At 50.0% G+C, this 16,889-nt stretch overlaps 1 protein-coding gene across 1 annotated transcript in view; it reads left to right on the top strand.

The window, feature by feature from the left end:
* LOC140428455 (peroxidasin homolog) overlaps positions 1-16,889 on the top strand; it is a 323,476-nt gene that overhangs the window by 200,777 nt on the left and 105,810 nt on the right. Inside the window, 1 exon segment of the mRNA XM_072514932.1 lies at positions 8,301-8,418. Within this exon segment, the coding sequence (XP_072371033.1) occupies positions 8,301-8,418 (118 nt within the window).

The following is a 16,889-nucleotide window of genomic DNA, read 5'->3' as shown; positions in this document are numbered from 1 at the left end:
GAGGGGTGGATCCATGGAGGTTTGCAAGGCCGGAGGCCAGGGAATTTTCATTCTTCTCCCATGTTCACAAGGCCTATTCCCGGATTGACTTTTTTGTCATGAGCAGGGCGCTGATTCCGAAGGTGGAGGATACAGAGTACTCGGCGATAGCCATTTCTGATCATGCTCCGCACTGGGTGGACCTCGAGTTGGGGGAGGAGAGGGACCAGCGCCCGCTGTGGCGCCTAGAGGTGGGGTTGTTGGCGGACGAGGAAGTGAGCGGGCGGGTCCGGAAGTGTATAGAGACGTACCTGGTGGCTAATGACAATGGGGAGATGCAAGTATGGGTGGTCTGGGAGGCGCTGAAGGCGGTGGTCAGAGGAGAGCTGATCTCCATTAGGGCACACAAGGAGAGGGGGGAGAGGAGAGAGAGGGAGAGGTTGGTGGGGGAGATGGTGAGGGTGGATAGGAGGTACGCGGAGGCCCCGGAGGAGGGATTGCTGAGGGAGCAGCGTAGCCTCCAGGCTGAGTTCGATTTGTTGACCACCAAGAAGGCGGAGGCACAGTGGAGGAAGGCGCAGGGGCGGTATATAAATACGGAGAAAAGGCGAGCCGTATGCTGGCGCACCAGCTTCAGAAGCGAGAGGCAGCTAGGGAGATCGGGGGAGTTAGGGATGGAGGATGGAGCATGGTGCGAAGTGCGGTGGGTATCAATGGGGTCTTCAGGGACTTCTACGAGGAACTGTACCAGTCTGAGCCCCCACTGGAAGAGGGAGGGATGGGTCGCTTCCTGCACCGGCTGAGGTTTCCGAGGGTGGAGGAGGGGCAGGTGGCGGGGTTGGGGGCACCGGTTGGGTTGGAGGAGTTGGTCAAAGGGATAGGGAACATGCAGGCGGGGAAAGCACCGGGGCCGGATGGGTTCCCGGTTGAATTTTACAAGAAGTATGCGGACCTGCTGGGCCCGCTGTTGGTAAGGACCTTTAACGAGGCAAGGGAAGGGGGGCTCTGCCCCCGACGATGTCTAGAGCACTGATTTCCCTGATCCTGAAGCGGGACAAGGAACCCCTACAGTGTGGGTCATACAGGCCGATCTCACTCTTAAATGTAGACGCAAAGTTGCTGGCAAAGCTTTTGGCCATGAGGATAGAGGACTGTGTGCCGCAGGTCATACCGAAGATCAGATGGGGTTCTTGAAAGGGAGGCAGTTGAATACCAACGTACGGAGGCTCTTGAATGTTATAATGATGCCGGCGATGGATGCGGAGAAGGCCTTTGATAGGGTGGAGTGGGGGTACCTGTGGGAGGTGTTGGAAAGGTTCGGGTTCGGGGAGGGGTTCGTCAGGTGGGTGAGGCTGCTGTATGAGGCCCCGGTGGCGAGTGTGGCCACAAACAGAAGGAGATCAAAGTATTTCCGGCTACACCGGGGGATGAGGCAGGTGTGTCCCCTGTCCCCCCAGCTCTTTGCACTGGCGATTGAACCCCTGGCCATGGGGTTGAGGGAGTCGAGGAACTGGAGGGGGCTGGTGCGGGGTGGGGAGGAGCATCGGGTGTCGCTCGATGCGGATGATTTGCTGCTATATGTGGGGGACCCGGTGGGGGGAATGCCGGAGGTGATGAGGATCCTTAGGGAGTTTAGAGATTTCTCCGGGTACAAGCTTAACATGGGGATGAGTGAATTGTTCGTAGTGCACCCGGGGGACCAGGAGAGGGGGATTGGTGAGCTCCAGCTAAAAAGGGTGGAGAGGAGTTTCAGGTACCTGGGGTCCAGGTGGCTAGGAGCTGGGTGGCCCTGCATAGGCTTAACTTCACGAGGCTGGTGGAGCAGATGGAGGAGGAGTTTAAGAGGTGGGATGTGCTGCCACTCTCCCTGGAGGGTAGAGTGCAGTCAGTTAAAATGACGTTGCTCCCGAGGTTTTTGTTCCTGTTCCAATGCCTCCCCATCCTGATCCCTAGGGCCTTCTTCAGGCGGGTTAACAGGAGCGTTATGGGGTTTGTATGGGTGCAAAAGACCCCGAGGATGAGAAGGGTTTCTGAGCTGGCACAGGGGAGGTATTAGAAGGATGGGGGACCTGTTTGTGGACGGACAGTTCGCGAGCCTGGGTGAGCTGGAGGAGAAATTTGGGCTCCCCCCGGGGATCACCTTCAGATATATGCAGGTAAGGGCGTTTGTTCGGCGGCAGGTGGTGGAGTTCCCACTGCTGCCGCCACGCGGGGTCCAGGACAGGGTGTTGTCGGGGGGGTGCGTTGGAGAGGGAAGGATCTCGGCAACATATCAGGTGATGCAGGAGGAGGAGGAGGCCTCGGTGGAGGAGCTAAAGGGTAAGTGGGAGGAGGAGTTGGGTGAGGAGATTGATGAGGGGATGTGGGCAGATGCCCTGGGGAGAGTGAACTCTTCCGCCTCTTGCGCGAGGCTCAGCCTCATACAATTTAAGGTGCTGCATAGGGCTCACATGACCGGGGCAAGGATAAGTCGGTTCTTTGGGTGCGAGGACAGGTGTGCTAGGTGCTCAGGGAGCCCAGCAAATCACACACACATGTCCTGGGCCTGCCCAGCGCTGGAGGACCTTTGGAAGGGTGTAGCGAGGACGGTGTCGAAGGTGGTAGGTTCCAGGGTCAAGCCGGGCTGGGGGCTCGCAATATTTGGGGTTGCAGGGGAGCCGGGAGTGCAGGGGGTGAAAGAGGCCGGTATTCTGGCCTTTGCGTCCCTGGTAGCCCGGCGAAGGATTCTTCTTCAGTGGAAGGATGCGAGGCCCCCAAGCGTGGAATCCTGGATCAGCGATATGGAAGGGTTTATTAAGTTGGAGAAGGTGAAATTTGCCTTAAGGGGATCAGTACAAGGGTTCTTCAGGCGGTGGCAACTGTTCCTAGACTTCCTGGCAGAACTTTAGAAGATGGTCAGCAGCGGCAGCAACCTGGGGCGGGGGGGCGGGCGGGTTCTTGAGTGGGCGTGTATTTTTGCCTTTGTGTTGATGAAGGTTGTTAATTTATTATTTATGTATATGGGGGGGGGGGGGGGGGTTGTTCTTTTCTTTCTGTATTTTATTGTTGATATTTTGTGAAAATTTGAATAAAAATTCTTTTTTTTAAAGATAGATGGATAGGTTCTTGATTAATAAGGGGATCAGGGGTTATGGGGAGAAGGCAGGAGAATGGGGATGAGAAATATATCAGACATGATTGAATGGCGGAGCAGACTCAATGCGCAGAGTGGTCTAATTCTGCTTCTATGTCTTATGGTCTTATGGAAACGAACAATGACGGTGTAAAAAATAAATGCAAATAGTCTACAGGAAGCAACACAGGAGAGGAATCAGAGGTAAAGTCTGTGCAGCAATAATAAAAAAGCAAAAGGCATGATGTGTGGCTTGGGGAATAGAGTACAAGCCTCAGGGAATGATAATTAGTCTTTATAAAGGCCTGGTCTATATCATCTTTAGTATAGTGTGCATTACTGTTACAAAGGATGACATTCTTGTCTTGAGTGAATTCAGAGAAGTGCAGCGAAGTTGAAAAATGGGTAAGGCACCTGAGCGAGGAGGAAAAGCTAATGTTACTAATTATTGATAGTTTATATAATAAATAGGAGCAGATGTAGGCCATATGGCCCCTCGAGCCTGCTTTGTCATTCTATTAAATCATTGCGGATCCGTGACTTTGAGTCCACTTTCTCACTTGATCGCCATATGCTTTTGTTAAGGTCTTGGGTGTAGTTCGGTAGATCTTAAAGTATTTGTAATCTTGGGTTGTTCAACACTAAGAATTAATTGACGGCTAGAAACTTTATACAATGGTACAGTAAACATAGAAAATAGGAGCAAGAGTAGGCCCGGCCCTACACGCTTGCTCCGCCATTAATAATAACAATAATGACTGAGTATAGTACCGCCCAGACAATAATGATTCATTATGATCATGGCTGATCATCCAATTCAATAGCCTAATCCCACCTCTCCAGCACCCCCCCCCCCCCCCCCCCCCCCCCAAATATCCTGTCATCCCCTTTTTCCCAAGTGCTATATCTAACTGCTCTTTGAAAGCTTGCAATGTTTTGGCCTCAACTACATTCCACAGGCCCACCACTCTCTGGGTGAAGAAATTTCTCCACATCTCTGTCCTAAATGGCCCACCCCGTATCCTCAGACTGTGACCCCTGGCTCTGGACACCCCCACCATCAGGAACATCCTTTCTGCATCTACCCTGTCTTGTCCTGTTAGATTTTATAGGTTAGCCCCCTCCTCATTCTTCTGAACACCAGCGAATACAATGCTAACCGACTCAATCTCTCCTCACACGTCCATCCTGCCATTCCAGGAATCAGTCTGGTAAACCTTCGCTGCACTCCCTCGAGAGCAAGACTCTGGATCCAAGCTGGGAGCTGTCTCCATACTTACTTCTACATATGTCTCTGTCTAACACTAGACTGACCCCTAGATGTGTGCCATGTGTTCTTTTACATCACTGTCTGGGCGGTACTGTACTCAGTCCCACATTAACCCTTTTATGTGTCACCCTTATACCACACTTTTGGTTCCCCTCGAGTCCAAAGATCACTTAACATAGCCTTGAATATACTCATCAACTGAGAATGCACAGTCCTCTGTGGCTGAGAATTACAAAGATTCACAATACTCAGAATGAAGCAATTTTTCCTCATCCGAGTTGTGAATGATTGAGCCCCTTACTCTGCCTGAGACTATGCCCCCTACTTCTAGACTCTTGAGCCAGGCGAAATAATTTCTGCAGCTACCTTGTCAAGCCCTCTCAGAATCTGAATATTTCAATGAGACCACCTCTCAATCTTCTAAACTCCCGAGAATAGGGCACCCGTTAAATCTCTGGAGTCAATCTAGTGAACATTCATTGCACTAAGACAAGTTTAGCCCTTCCTTGGGTACAGAGACCAAACGTGTACAGTTCTCTTGCCATGGTCTCACTAAAGCCCAACATAGTTGTGGCAAGACGTTCTCATTCTTGAACTTTAAACGCCTTGCCACAAAGACCAACATATCAGTATTTGCTGTACCTGTGTGTTGACTCTGTTTTCTGTATAAGGACATTGGAATTCCATTGAACGTCAAAATGTAATAATTTATCACTTTTTATTCTCTTTTTCTCTTCTTCCTACCAAAGTTAACAGCCCGCAATGCCCTATATTATCCATCTGCATTCTCTTGCCAACTCAATTGACTTGTTTATATCCGTTTGAAAACTCCTTGGGCATTTGACCTTTCTTTAAACCCTTCATGGCGAGGCCAATATTTGTTACCTATCCCTTGAGAAGGTGGTGGTAAACCACCTTCTTGAACCCACTGCAGTCCATCTGGTATAGGTGCATTCAGAGAGCTGTTAGAAAGGGAGTTCCAGGATTCTGATCCAGGCGGACCAGTGAAATAGTTTGAAGTTTGGATGTTGCGTGACTTGGAAGGGAGCTTTCAGATGATGGTCTTCCCATGCATCTGCTGCCTTGTCCTTCTATCATAGAGGTCACAGGTTTTGAAGGTGCTGTCAAAGGGCCTTGGTGCAATGCTGCAATGCATCTTGTACATAATACACACTATGCAACGGTGGTGAAGGGAGTAAATCCTAAGTTGGTGACAAGGATACCTGTCAACCGGGCTGCTGCATCCTGGACATTGTTGAGCTTTTTGAATGTTTTTGGTGCTGCATCCATCCAGGCAAGTAGATAATATTCCATCACACTCCTGACTTAATGCCTTGTGGATGGGAGACATGGCGTGCGGAGTCAGGAGGTGAGTTACTCATCACAAAGTTCTCAATCTCTGACCTGCTCTTGTAGCCACAGCATTTTTATGGCTAGTCCAGTTCAGTTTCTTGTCAGTGGGAAGTTCCAGGATGTTAATAGTGTGAGATTCAGTGAAGGTAATTCCATTCCATGTCAAAGGGCGGTGGTACAATTCTCTCTTGTTGTAGATTGGTCATTACCTACCACCTTTGTGGTGCAGTCATTACTTGCCACCTATCAGCACAAGCCTGAATGTTGTCCAGATCTTGCTGAATATGGGCACAGGCTGCTTCAATATCTGAGGCATTCCGAATGGTACAGAGCATTGTGCAGTCATCAGTAAACGTCCCATTTCTGCCCTTATGATGGAAGGAAGCTGCTGGAGATGGCTGGGCCCAGGACACTCCCCTGAAGAACTCCTGCAGTGACGTTCTGGGACTGAGATGACTATGAACCTGTTCAGAGCAGCGGAGGTCAGCAGTGGGCTGGAACCCTCAGAAAGTTCAGGGAAAAGGCTTTGCTTTGGCTCTTTAACTTGGCTTCATCATTAATGACCTGTTTCCACATTTGGATCTGTTAGGGCCTGAAATGGAAATGTTTGGTTTTTATTTAATAGGTGGCTGGTAAAGGGAGGAAAATAAGAGGCAAAATACATTCTGGGTCAGGAGATTAACCAGTTTAAGACCCTAAAATATGAAACAATACTTTCTTTCAGATCCTCTCCCCATCGGGGGTCTGCTAATGGCCACTCAATAACTGAACCATACAAGCTAGATACGGTTCCTGTTTTAATTTTTAGATCGTGTTGAATTTAGTGAATTATTTCCCCTCTCGCAGTTATTTTTTTCCTCTATTAACTTCTCCTCCTCCAGCAGCGAATGGTCATACATCAGCAATGTGTGGCTGACTCCAATTCCCTCTCATGAGTCACAATGGCACACCCTTCATCTTCCTTATTCCAGTTTAAACAAACTGTTCATTATATTTCATTACATAAATATGATGTGAACAAAGAACGGAGGTTAAAATAAGTTCAACCTATTTCACATGACATTAAATTTACCCTGCTGGAAATAGTCGGAAAATCTTGCCCCATCAGAATATCTATAAATGTCAATTGTGTAATTTGTCCGGTAGGACTGTGGAAGTTTAATTCCCTTTTCCCTGACCTTTTCTAGAGTAATATTGTTGTAATATGCAACGCGAGAAACACTGATGTTTCCTTTAAGATAGAATTAAGCATTAATATAAATAGTATTAAACATCTTCTAACACAATCAAACCAAGTTTTAAAAAAAATATTAAATATTCCGAATTCATTATTTAAAGTAGAGTGTACACTGTTGAACTCCATAAGACGTAGGAGCAGAAGTAGGCCATTCAGCCCAACAACTCTTCTCCACCATTTAATGAGATCATGCGGATCTGATATAATCCACTTTCCCATCTTAACCTCAAACCCTTGATTCCCTTATTGCTTAAAAATCTATCTATCTCAGCCTTGAACACACTTAAAGAACCAGCATCCATAGCACTCTGCCGTAGAGAATTCCACAGATTCACTATCCTCTGAAAGAAGAAGTTCATCCTCATCTCTGTCTTAAATGGGCAACCCCTTATTCTGAGATTATGACCTCTGGCCCTAGACACCCCCACAAGGGGAAACAACCTCTCAGCATCTCCTGCTGTCAAGACCCCTGAGAATCCTATGTCTCAATAAGGGCGGCACAGTAGCACAGTGGTTAGCACTGTTGCTTCACAGCACCAGGTACCTGGGATCGATTCCCGGCTTGGGTCACTGTCTGTGCGGAGTCTGCACGTTCCCCCCGTGTCTGCCCACGATTTCCTCCAGGTGCTCCGGTTTCCTCCCACAAGTTCCGAGAAGACGTGCGTGTCAGTTGAATTGGACATTCTGAATTCTCCCTCAGTGTACCCGAACAGGCGGCGGAATGTGGCGACTGGAGGATTTTCACAGGAACGTCATTGCAGTGTTAATGTAAGCCTACTTGTGACACTAATAAAGATTATTATAATTTTTATAAATTTGGAGTGCCTAAATCTTTTTTTCCAATAAAGGGGCTAAATTGCGTGGCCAATCCACCCAACCTGCACATCTTTAGACTATGGGAGGAAACCGGAGAACCTGGATGAAACCCACTTAACATTTAATCTAAAGACTGCCACTTAAGTCAATGTGATATATTCAAAAATTAGCAAACGTGGAATTCTCGATTGAGTTAGAATGCTGATTTGGAGCGTGGGGATATGACCTTCTGACTCAAATGTGAGGTTGCTATCAACTGAGCCCAGCTGGTACATGCTCCAAAGCTTTCCAAAGTGGTCTTACACTCTTGTGTAGTGTCGGATATGGAAGGAAGGAGGAATCGAGGACAGTGTGTTTAGAGTAATTGGGTAATAATAATTTTGAATAGGAGGCATTCATGAGTTTCAGATGCCGACCAAGTGCTCGCCCAGCAGCACTGCAAGAACAAATTTCAACCTTTGCAATTATCGTTTTGGCTTTTCCTGATCCAAAGAAAGCAATTTGAACTCAACACAAATCCTGCTTTCTTATAGAAAGACCTCGTATCACTTCAGAGCCACAGGATGTGGATGTTACTCTGGGAAATACCGTTTACTTCACCTGTCGGGCGGAGGGCAACCCTAAGCCCAACATCATCTGGCTACACAATAAGTGAGTATCAGAGAAGGCACAAGGTGAAAACCTAAGTGGAGCCACTCAAAGTGGTGGTTGGTAATCAGAAACGACTTCAGTAAAGACTGCAGAAAAAATAGTAACTGCACTACATGAGCTCTGTGTGATGGGTGCAAAATTGCTTGATGTTATCATACTGCCCACTTGTGGGTCCTTTAAGCTGTATAATTACATTTTGAAGTCCCGGTGCCCTTTACCTTGCAATTTAAAGTGCTCATCGAGCACAAATATCCTTCCAGAATGACAAAGGCTAAGCTTCCTTTGGGTAACTCTTTTATATTTCACAGTGGCTAATTATAGCAAGATGCAAGGAAACCACTCTAAATAAACATATGAAAATAATTGTAACATGAGAAAATGGGCAATTTCAGCAGACAATAACTGGTAGACCAGAGGAAGGTGTGATAATAGAATGGATGTAAAGAGATTAGCTATCAATCACAATAATTGGGAGCAGCAACAATCTCATAGAATCATAGAATTTACAGTGCAGAAGGAGGCTATTCGGCTCATCGAGTCTGCACCGTCCCTTGGAAAGAGGACCCTAACCAAGCCCACACCTCAACCCTACCTTCGTAACCCAGTAACCCCACCCCACCTTTTTGGACACTAAGGGCAATTTAGCATAGCCAATCCACCGAACTTACACATCTTTGGACTGTGGGAGGAAACCGGAGCACCCGGAGGAAACCCACGCAGACATGGGAAGAACGTGCAGACTCTGCACAGTGTCCCAAGCCGGGTATCGAACCTGGACCCTGGAGCTGCGAAACAACTGTGCTAACCATTGTGCTACCGTACTGCCCTGTCTGTTTCCTGTAATAAAAGAGCCCTTTATGGGGAAGAAGCTACTGACACCAAACAGGAATCAAAGGACTTAGCACAGGTGGCTCAGGGATTGTTGAAGAGATAGATTCTGAAGATGTTTTAGAAGCTGGGAAAAAAATAAGGGGCGTGATTCTCCGATCCCCCGCCGGATCGGAGAATCACCGGGGGGGGGGTGGCGTGAATCCCGCCCCCGCCGTCTGCCGAATTCTCCGGCGCCGGGGATTTGGCAGGGGTGGGATTCGCGCCGGTCGGCGGCCACTAACAGCGCCACCCCCCCGGTGATTCTCTGGCCCGCGATGGGCCGAGCGGCCGCCCGTTTTCGGACGGTCCCGCCGGCGTGAATTACAACAGGTACTTACTGGTGGGACCTGGCTCAGCGGGCGGCCTCCGGGGTCCTCGGGGGGGCGCGGGGGATCTGGACCCGGGAGGTGCCCCCACGGTGGCCTGGCCCGCGATCAGAGCCCACCGATCTACGGGCTGGCCAGTGCCGTGGGGGCACTCTATTCCTCCGCGTCGGCCGCTGTAACAGTCCGCAATGGCCGATGCAGAGATGAACCCCCCTGTGCATGCACTGGGATGACGCCAGCACACGCTGGTGCTCCTGCGCATGCACCAACTCGTGCCGGCCGACGCGGCGCAAACCACTCCGACGCTGGCCTAGCCCCCTCCGCGCCGGCCAGCGCGGCGCAAACCACTCCGACGCCGGCCTAGCCCCCTCCGCGCCGGCCAGCGCGGCGCAAACTACTCTGACGCCGGACTAGCCCCTGAAGGTGCGGAGGATTCTGCACCTTCGAGGTGGCCCGATGCCGGAGTGGTTCACGCCACTCCTTCACGTCGGAGTTGCCCACCCTGCCGGTTCGTGAAGAATCCCGCCCAAGGTCAGGTGTCATTGTTTTGCAAGATTGTTCTAGAGTTTAATAATGGAGCAAAACACATAGAAAGCTGGTGTCAGAATATCGGATTGCAAATGGGGATTTGAGAAGGTTGATGGATGAGGAGGGATGGAAGAGTGACTTGGGCATGGAAGTGAACAGTGTTACACAAGTGAAGAAGGTGGTTTTACTGATGGCCATGACGTGAACTTTGCGGCACAGTTTGTAGTCAAATAGGGCAATGTGGGCATGTAGTGTAGTGTCTGCCTTCAATAAGCAGACAACAGGTAGTTAGAAGCAACCGGTTGATTGCAGTATTTTTCGCTAGAGTCAAACTGGTTAACTGGGTTGTTAAGTATGTTCAAAGCTGTGATTGACATTTTTAATCAGTAAGAGAATGGTTATGGGGATAAGGCGGGAATGTCGGGTTGAGGATTAGCAGATCAGATCAGTGATGAGCTCATTGAATGGCAGAGCAGACTCGATGGGTCAAATACTTCTGCTTCTATATCTTACAAACTCTTACAAATCTTAAATTGGAGGATGTTCCAGTTCATTCACAATTACAGGCAGTAAGTAGCTGTTATTATGCAATGATGCTAAAAAAGTGTTAAATCTTGTTTTAAACAATGTTCTTAGGGACCTCCCGAAGGTACTGGTGTAACAGCTCATTTGTTATGGTTGTGTATTCCCAGGATTTTTTCATTTGAATTGTAAAGTTTCTTCAAACTATAGATACCATGCTGACTTGTTCCTATTAACTGGCGTACCTTGTGTAAATTTTGGCTGAATGATTCCATTATTACAGATTACATGAGCTGCAAATTGATAAACAACACATTTCATTATCTCTGTTACTGTTTCCAGTTGGAAAGGTAATCTAATTTTTGCTGTTTTAAAAAAAAATATTGCTGCCGTGACTTTGCCCAAAAAGTAACCCTGCTTCCTCTTTAATTGGACGTCAATTGCTTTGGGGCGCCCAAAGAGACACAAAATACTACATAAAAATAAATCCAGGAAAGCAAGGCAGTAAGCAACACCTGTGGCCCAATTTTTTTGATCCTTATCTTTTTCAGCCACTTAGTTGCCTCAAAACTGCATGCTACAGATCAGTAGTTGATTGTTTCTGGTGAGCCAGCACGAGAACACATGCCAATGCATAATGTTACAAAGAAAGAAAGAACTCGGATTTATGTAGTGCCTTTCAAAATCTAAAACAAAATCCCCAAGCACTTTACAGTTAATTAAATACTATTGAAGTGCTGTCACCATTGTAATGTAGGGAAACACAGCAGCCAAATTGCACATAGCAAAATCACACAATAATTATAATAACCTTTTATTGTCACAAGTATGAAGTTACTGTGAAAAGCTCCTAGTTGAATGCTGTTGGCTGAAGGATAAATGTTGACCAGGACACCAAAGGTAATCTTCTGCTGATCTCTGAAAAAAAATATCATGAGGTCGTTTATATCCATCTGCACGGGTAGACAAGGGCCTCAGCGCACATTTGTAAAAGAAACTAGTATATCTCCTCTGTTACCTCTTTTTCTGTTACCTTGTGCTGATTTTTGGGGATCACACCAAGTCCGCCAAGGGTTTAACATGGTATAGATTCTTTCCCAAGGTTTCCCAAGATTCTAAACCAAGGTTTAGCACAGTGGGCTAAACAACTGGCTTGTAATGCAGATCAAGACGAGCAGCGCGGGTTCAATTCCCGTACTGGCCTGCCCGAACAGGCGTCGGAATGTGGCGACTAGAGGCTTTTCACAGTAACTTCGTTGAAGCCTACTAGTGACAATAAGCGATTATTAACATTATTACTTACACAATACCCCACTTATTGCCTTTTTGAATTTGTGGGTGGTCCTCCTTTGTCAACAGTCGCAGTAACATTTCTCCATAATGGAGCGTTCCATAATATCCAGAGGCTGTTTGGGAAAAGAAGCTATTTGAAGGTGGAAGTTGAGCATTTTCTCCACAATATTTCATGGATTACAATTTCACATTTCTTCACATTTATATTGCTTAAGGGTGATTCGTAGAGAGAACTATAGAACTAGATTTCTATCCATGTCAAAGCATTTGTTGCACTGCAAGAATATTTAGGGAACTTTCACTCTAACAGGGCTGTGGAACAGTGCAGCTGTGTGATACTCCATGCACTTTGGCTGTTGTGCAACCAGCAAATGCCTCAGAACAAGCAAGTGGAACAAACAAAAAGTGTTTCTAAACAAATTGTAGCATTGCTGCAATTTATGTAAGGCAATAATTATTTTATTCCCCTCTTACTCCCCTCCCTTGGCTAACCTCATTCAACCACCGCGTTGTGCCGGGCATGCCAGTTAAATAGCAGGAGAGGCAAAAGTCAGGATCCGCACCGGGCGCGAATCGGTTCGCTAACTAACCGGCCCGCTCCCAGTGGTGGGTTCCGGATCCCGCTGAAATGTGGCAAGAAGATCATTGACACCAATTAAGACCAGTCTCCATCTCATTAGCGGGATGGAAGTCCAATCTAACAGCCTCCCGGGAACTAACCGGCTCCCCAGCCAGAGATCACGCGGGCGCCATTTGGAACTCCTTTTTAAAAAGGTGAGGCTGCGCATTGGCTGCTGAGGGGAATCTGAGGAGGTGAGTAGCCATTTCCAATCCCTGACATGCAGCCCAGGGACACTGGAGCTGCTGCCCCAGGGCTCAGGGGTGTGAGGCTGGGCCTGGTCGGAGGGCTGGGAGTCATAGGTCGGGGGTTTCCGCTGGGCTGAGGGGTGGGGGGTGCGCAGTGAGGGGCTTAGCGTTTGCGGGGCCTACAAGCCACCTTCCAATATTGTGTATACCCATAACAGGGGCAACTACAGCTGCTGCCTGAATGTCCTACAAGATACTTCCAGGACTGAGCCCTGTTCTTGGTTATATGCTGAAGATCACTTTAGCTCCCTTTGGCTGTGAACAGCCTCTAGCTGTAAAAGTAAACGCTACTGCTTATGAGGAATTCGCATTGTTAATTATGTGAGCACTTCACAGCTGCTGGTTGTGTCTACTGATTGCTCCTGCTGGTGGCTGCAGATGCCTGGAGGCTGCTGTTGTTGTTTCCTTGATTTCAGTAGCCGGAGAGAAGGACAAATTTTTCTGAGGTACCTGGCTCCTGGAACACCGGGCTCAGGGGAACGTACAAGTCCAGAAGGCAATCTGGTTTGAAGCAAACAGCAGCAGTCCTCTTAGTGCTGGTGGCAGCCCGGGCGGCCAGATGCCAGAGAAGGCGGCAGCAGCGTCAAAGCAGGCTAGAGGCAGCATCTCATGTGCAGGGAGCCGCCACATACCCTGCAGACCTGGCCGCCCATCAGGCCGAGGAGGGACTCAGAGTGGGATACTGGCAAGGCCCAAGTTATCCAGGCATCTTTGGTCGTAAGAGGAGATGACGGGCAGCATGTGCCACCGGAGGTTCTGTCTCAACAAGGAGACGGTGTGGCACCTGTGTCCTCATTGACTTGGCACCCCATGGAGCAGGAGGATGCCCGTTCATGGTGGCTGTGAAAGTCACTGTAGCCCTGAACATTTACGCCACTGGATCAGAGCTTCCAGAACTTTAGCAGGGACTTGTGCAGCAAGTCCTATAGCTCACAAGTGCATCTGTGAGGTCATGGATGCCCTGTATGCCTGGGAAGTTGACTATATAAACTTTGAGCTGGACCAAACCCATCAAGATGCCTGGGCAGCAGGATTCTCCTCCATCGGCAAGATGGTCCAGGGGATAGTCGATGGCATGCATGTCACCTTGCACGCACTGGGGCAACAGGGAGTGCCCTTTATCAGGAAGGTGTTCCACTCGCTGAATGTGCAACTACCACCTCCCGATCATGAACCTTTGCACGCTTCCCAGAGAGAGTCCATGACAGCTGCATCCTGGGATACTCCGAGATCTCTGGCATCTTCGGGGACCACCCCAGGATGACGGGTTGGCCCTTGGGGGGGGATTTGGGATGCCCGCTGAGGTCTTTGCTGATGACGCTAGTACGGGGGTGGAGACCAATGCAGAGAGCCAGTATAACGAGGCCCATCTTGCCACCCGTTCTGTTATTAAGTGGTGCACTGGACTGCTGAAAATGCGGTTCCGGTGCCTCAACCGCTCTGGTGGTGCCCTGTAGCTTATCCTCCACCACCAAAGGGCCTCCTGCTTTGTGGTGATCTGCTGTGCCTTCCACAACCTGGCACAGCAGCAGGGCGACATGCTGGAGGAGGAGGGGGGACATGCAGCCCTGTCTGAGAAGGGTGAGGAGGGTCCGGAACAGGAGGGAATAGAGGATGACCTGGGAAAGACCTGCAGGAGGAGCCAGAGGATGGAGGACAGGTGGCAGCAGCAAGGGTCCGGCATATCCGGAGGGCCGGGAGGCCTTCGTCCTAACCCGCTTCCCATAGGGCGTGGCTTTGTCCGTCAGCAGACACCCTCACCCCCCCCATTCCCTCCTCATTCACCCCACTCTTCCCCCACCCCCCCATTGACCCCCTTCCCTGATTGACCACCCCATCGTTCCCAGCCATTTCTCAACCATCCTAAACTACTACCCCCCCCTGCCCCCATGCCTCCCCGACTCCCCTATTCCAGCCTCCCAGGGTCTGTGTGACATCACCTTGGGCTCTTGGGCCTGTGTCTGCACTGTCAGCAGGTCAGTATACAAGGCAGGAGAGTGACGATAACCCCCTGTGAGATTAGCTCTGGTGCTCCTGAGTTCCTACCATGGTCTGACTCCTGCCCTTCTGCTGACAGCGTGCTCACACCCATCACCTGAACAGGGTCTGCATCGGGGATGTTTGATCTTGGATCACTGTGGCCGGGGGACAGGGTGTGGGGGGGGGGGGGGGGGGAGCGGAGGGCAGCAGGGGATGGGGGTGCTGGCAGGCCCACTGTGAAGTAACCTGACCGAGGTTTCACATGTACCATGTTAGACGCTTAATGGTGAAACTTCCATTGTGCCTAGCTACGGATAGTGCCCCCCGTGCCGACTCAGTGATCCTCAATCTTCTAAATCTTCTGTGCTCTGCCGCTATGTCTAGGTGTGTCCCTAGGATGCACATCAGAGGTGGGGACGGCCTGCTGCTTCTCACGTCCTGTGGCCTTTGTTGCACTTGCCGGATGTCCTCTGGAGGGCCTGGAGCTGGACACCACCACTCCAGGCACCGACATTGTGCTCCAGGCTTTCCACTGCAGTCATCACACTAGCCTCGGTGCCATGCATCACCGGCGCCATCTCATGCCCCTGTAGCCTTTGAGATTCCTCCAATTGGCTATGCACCCACCGGAGTGTCACTGTCATCCCCCTCTGAATCTCATGCCTGTGCCCTAGCATCTGCAACAGCTCCAGGATAGCCTTGACCAGAGGCTCGGCATCTGACTGAGACTCAACTGAGCCCTGGAATCCAGCACATCCCCGACTGCTGACTCCCTTGGATATTCCTGCCGCCAACAGGCGTGCATCAGCATCTGCACGATGCTCACATGATTGTGCCCCAGAAGCCTGTCCACTAATGTCGCCCAGCAAGGTGTGTGTCCATGCTGGTGGAAGGTGGGGATGACAGCTGTGATGCCTCACTGGTGGTCTCATCTGAAGTGTTCTCTTGGGAAGCGGGGTGGTGGGGGTGACCCTGAATGGCCCAGCCCCATCGGGTGAAGATCCTGTGAGAGAAGGGATATGTGGTCAATGGGAGAGAAAGATCATTTAGTCTGATATGAACTATTCACTTGAGGCAGGCCAACTGGGTGAAGAGGCAGCAATCCTCACCTCTATGGTGCAGGCCAACCCTGGTGACTGCTCTCTCCTTGGACCACCCCGCCACCTCCAGGGCCCGTTCCTCACAGGTGTTGAGGACTCTGATATCTGGAACTCCACCGCCTGTCTGGGCGCACGCCTATTTTGGGCTAACTTCTCCTGCGGGACGGAGAGGGGGCATTGTGAGCCCACGCCTGGTGGAGGGTGGGGACATGGCAGGTGGCATGTGTGGGCATCACACCTGGATATGGAGGGGTTGTGCTGGTGGGTGCCAGGATGTGCTGGGGCACGAGAGCAGTGATCGGATGTGACGAGGTTATGTGGTGCCAGCCGCTGTTCTGTTTTGGGGGTGGGGGTTGTGGAGGTCGGTGTGGGGGGTGGAGGTCAGGGGAGTGGTGTTAACTTACCATTGCAGCTCGATGGAGGTAGTTGGTTGTCTTCCTGCACTGTAAATCGGTTCTCTTGGTCACGCCGCCTGAACTGACAGCCGCTGCCACTGCCCCCCATGCGGCATTGGTGGCACTGCATCTGGTCCTGTCTCACCTCCGCAGCTGCCAGAAGCCTAGCCAGGTCAGCATCTGTGGAGCATGGAGCAGGTCTACGTGGAGCCTTGCTCGTGTGCTGACTGGGAGTGAGTTGGAAGGGAGAGTTTAAAAGCAGCTCCTCCTTGTTAGCGGGGAGCTGCTGGGCATGGGTCTGGCGAATCAGCTGTGGGGGACAGCTAGTACCGGCATGGAGCTCGTGGGAATCATTTGCGGCACTAAGTGCCGTTTAAATACGGGCCGTGATCTCGCCGACTCGGCCATCGGGAAACATCCAGCGCCTGAAATGCACTGACTTGTTCCCCCATTAAATCATGCCCATGATCTTCAATCACTTCATTAATACTCTTCATTTGCACTAAAAATCTTACGCAAACATATAAAAATGCAGGACATGAAAAGACCAATTGGTTCAGCAAGCTTGTCCCACCCAGCATAAAGTAACT

This window comes from Scyliorhinus torazame, chromosome 8, assembly GCF_047496885.1.
Source record: "Scyliorhinus torazame isolate Kashiwa2021f chromosome 8, sScyTor2.1, whole genome shotgun sequence".
Taxonomy (NCBI): domain Eukaryota; kingdom Metazoa; phylum Chordata; class Chondrichthyes; order Carcharhiniformes; family Scyliorhinidae; genus Scyliorhinus; species Scyliorhinus torazame.
The sequence above is the reverse complement of the archived record's forward strand: the minus strand, read 5'-3'. Positions and strand labels throughout refer to the sequence as shown.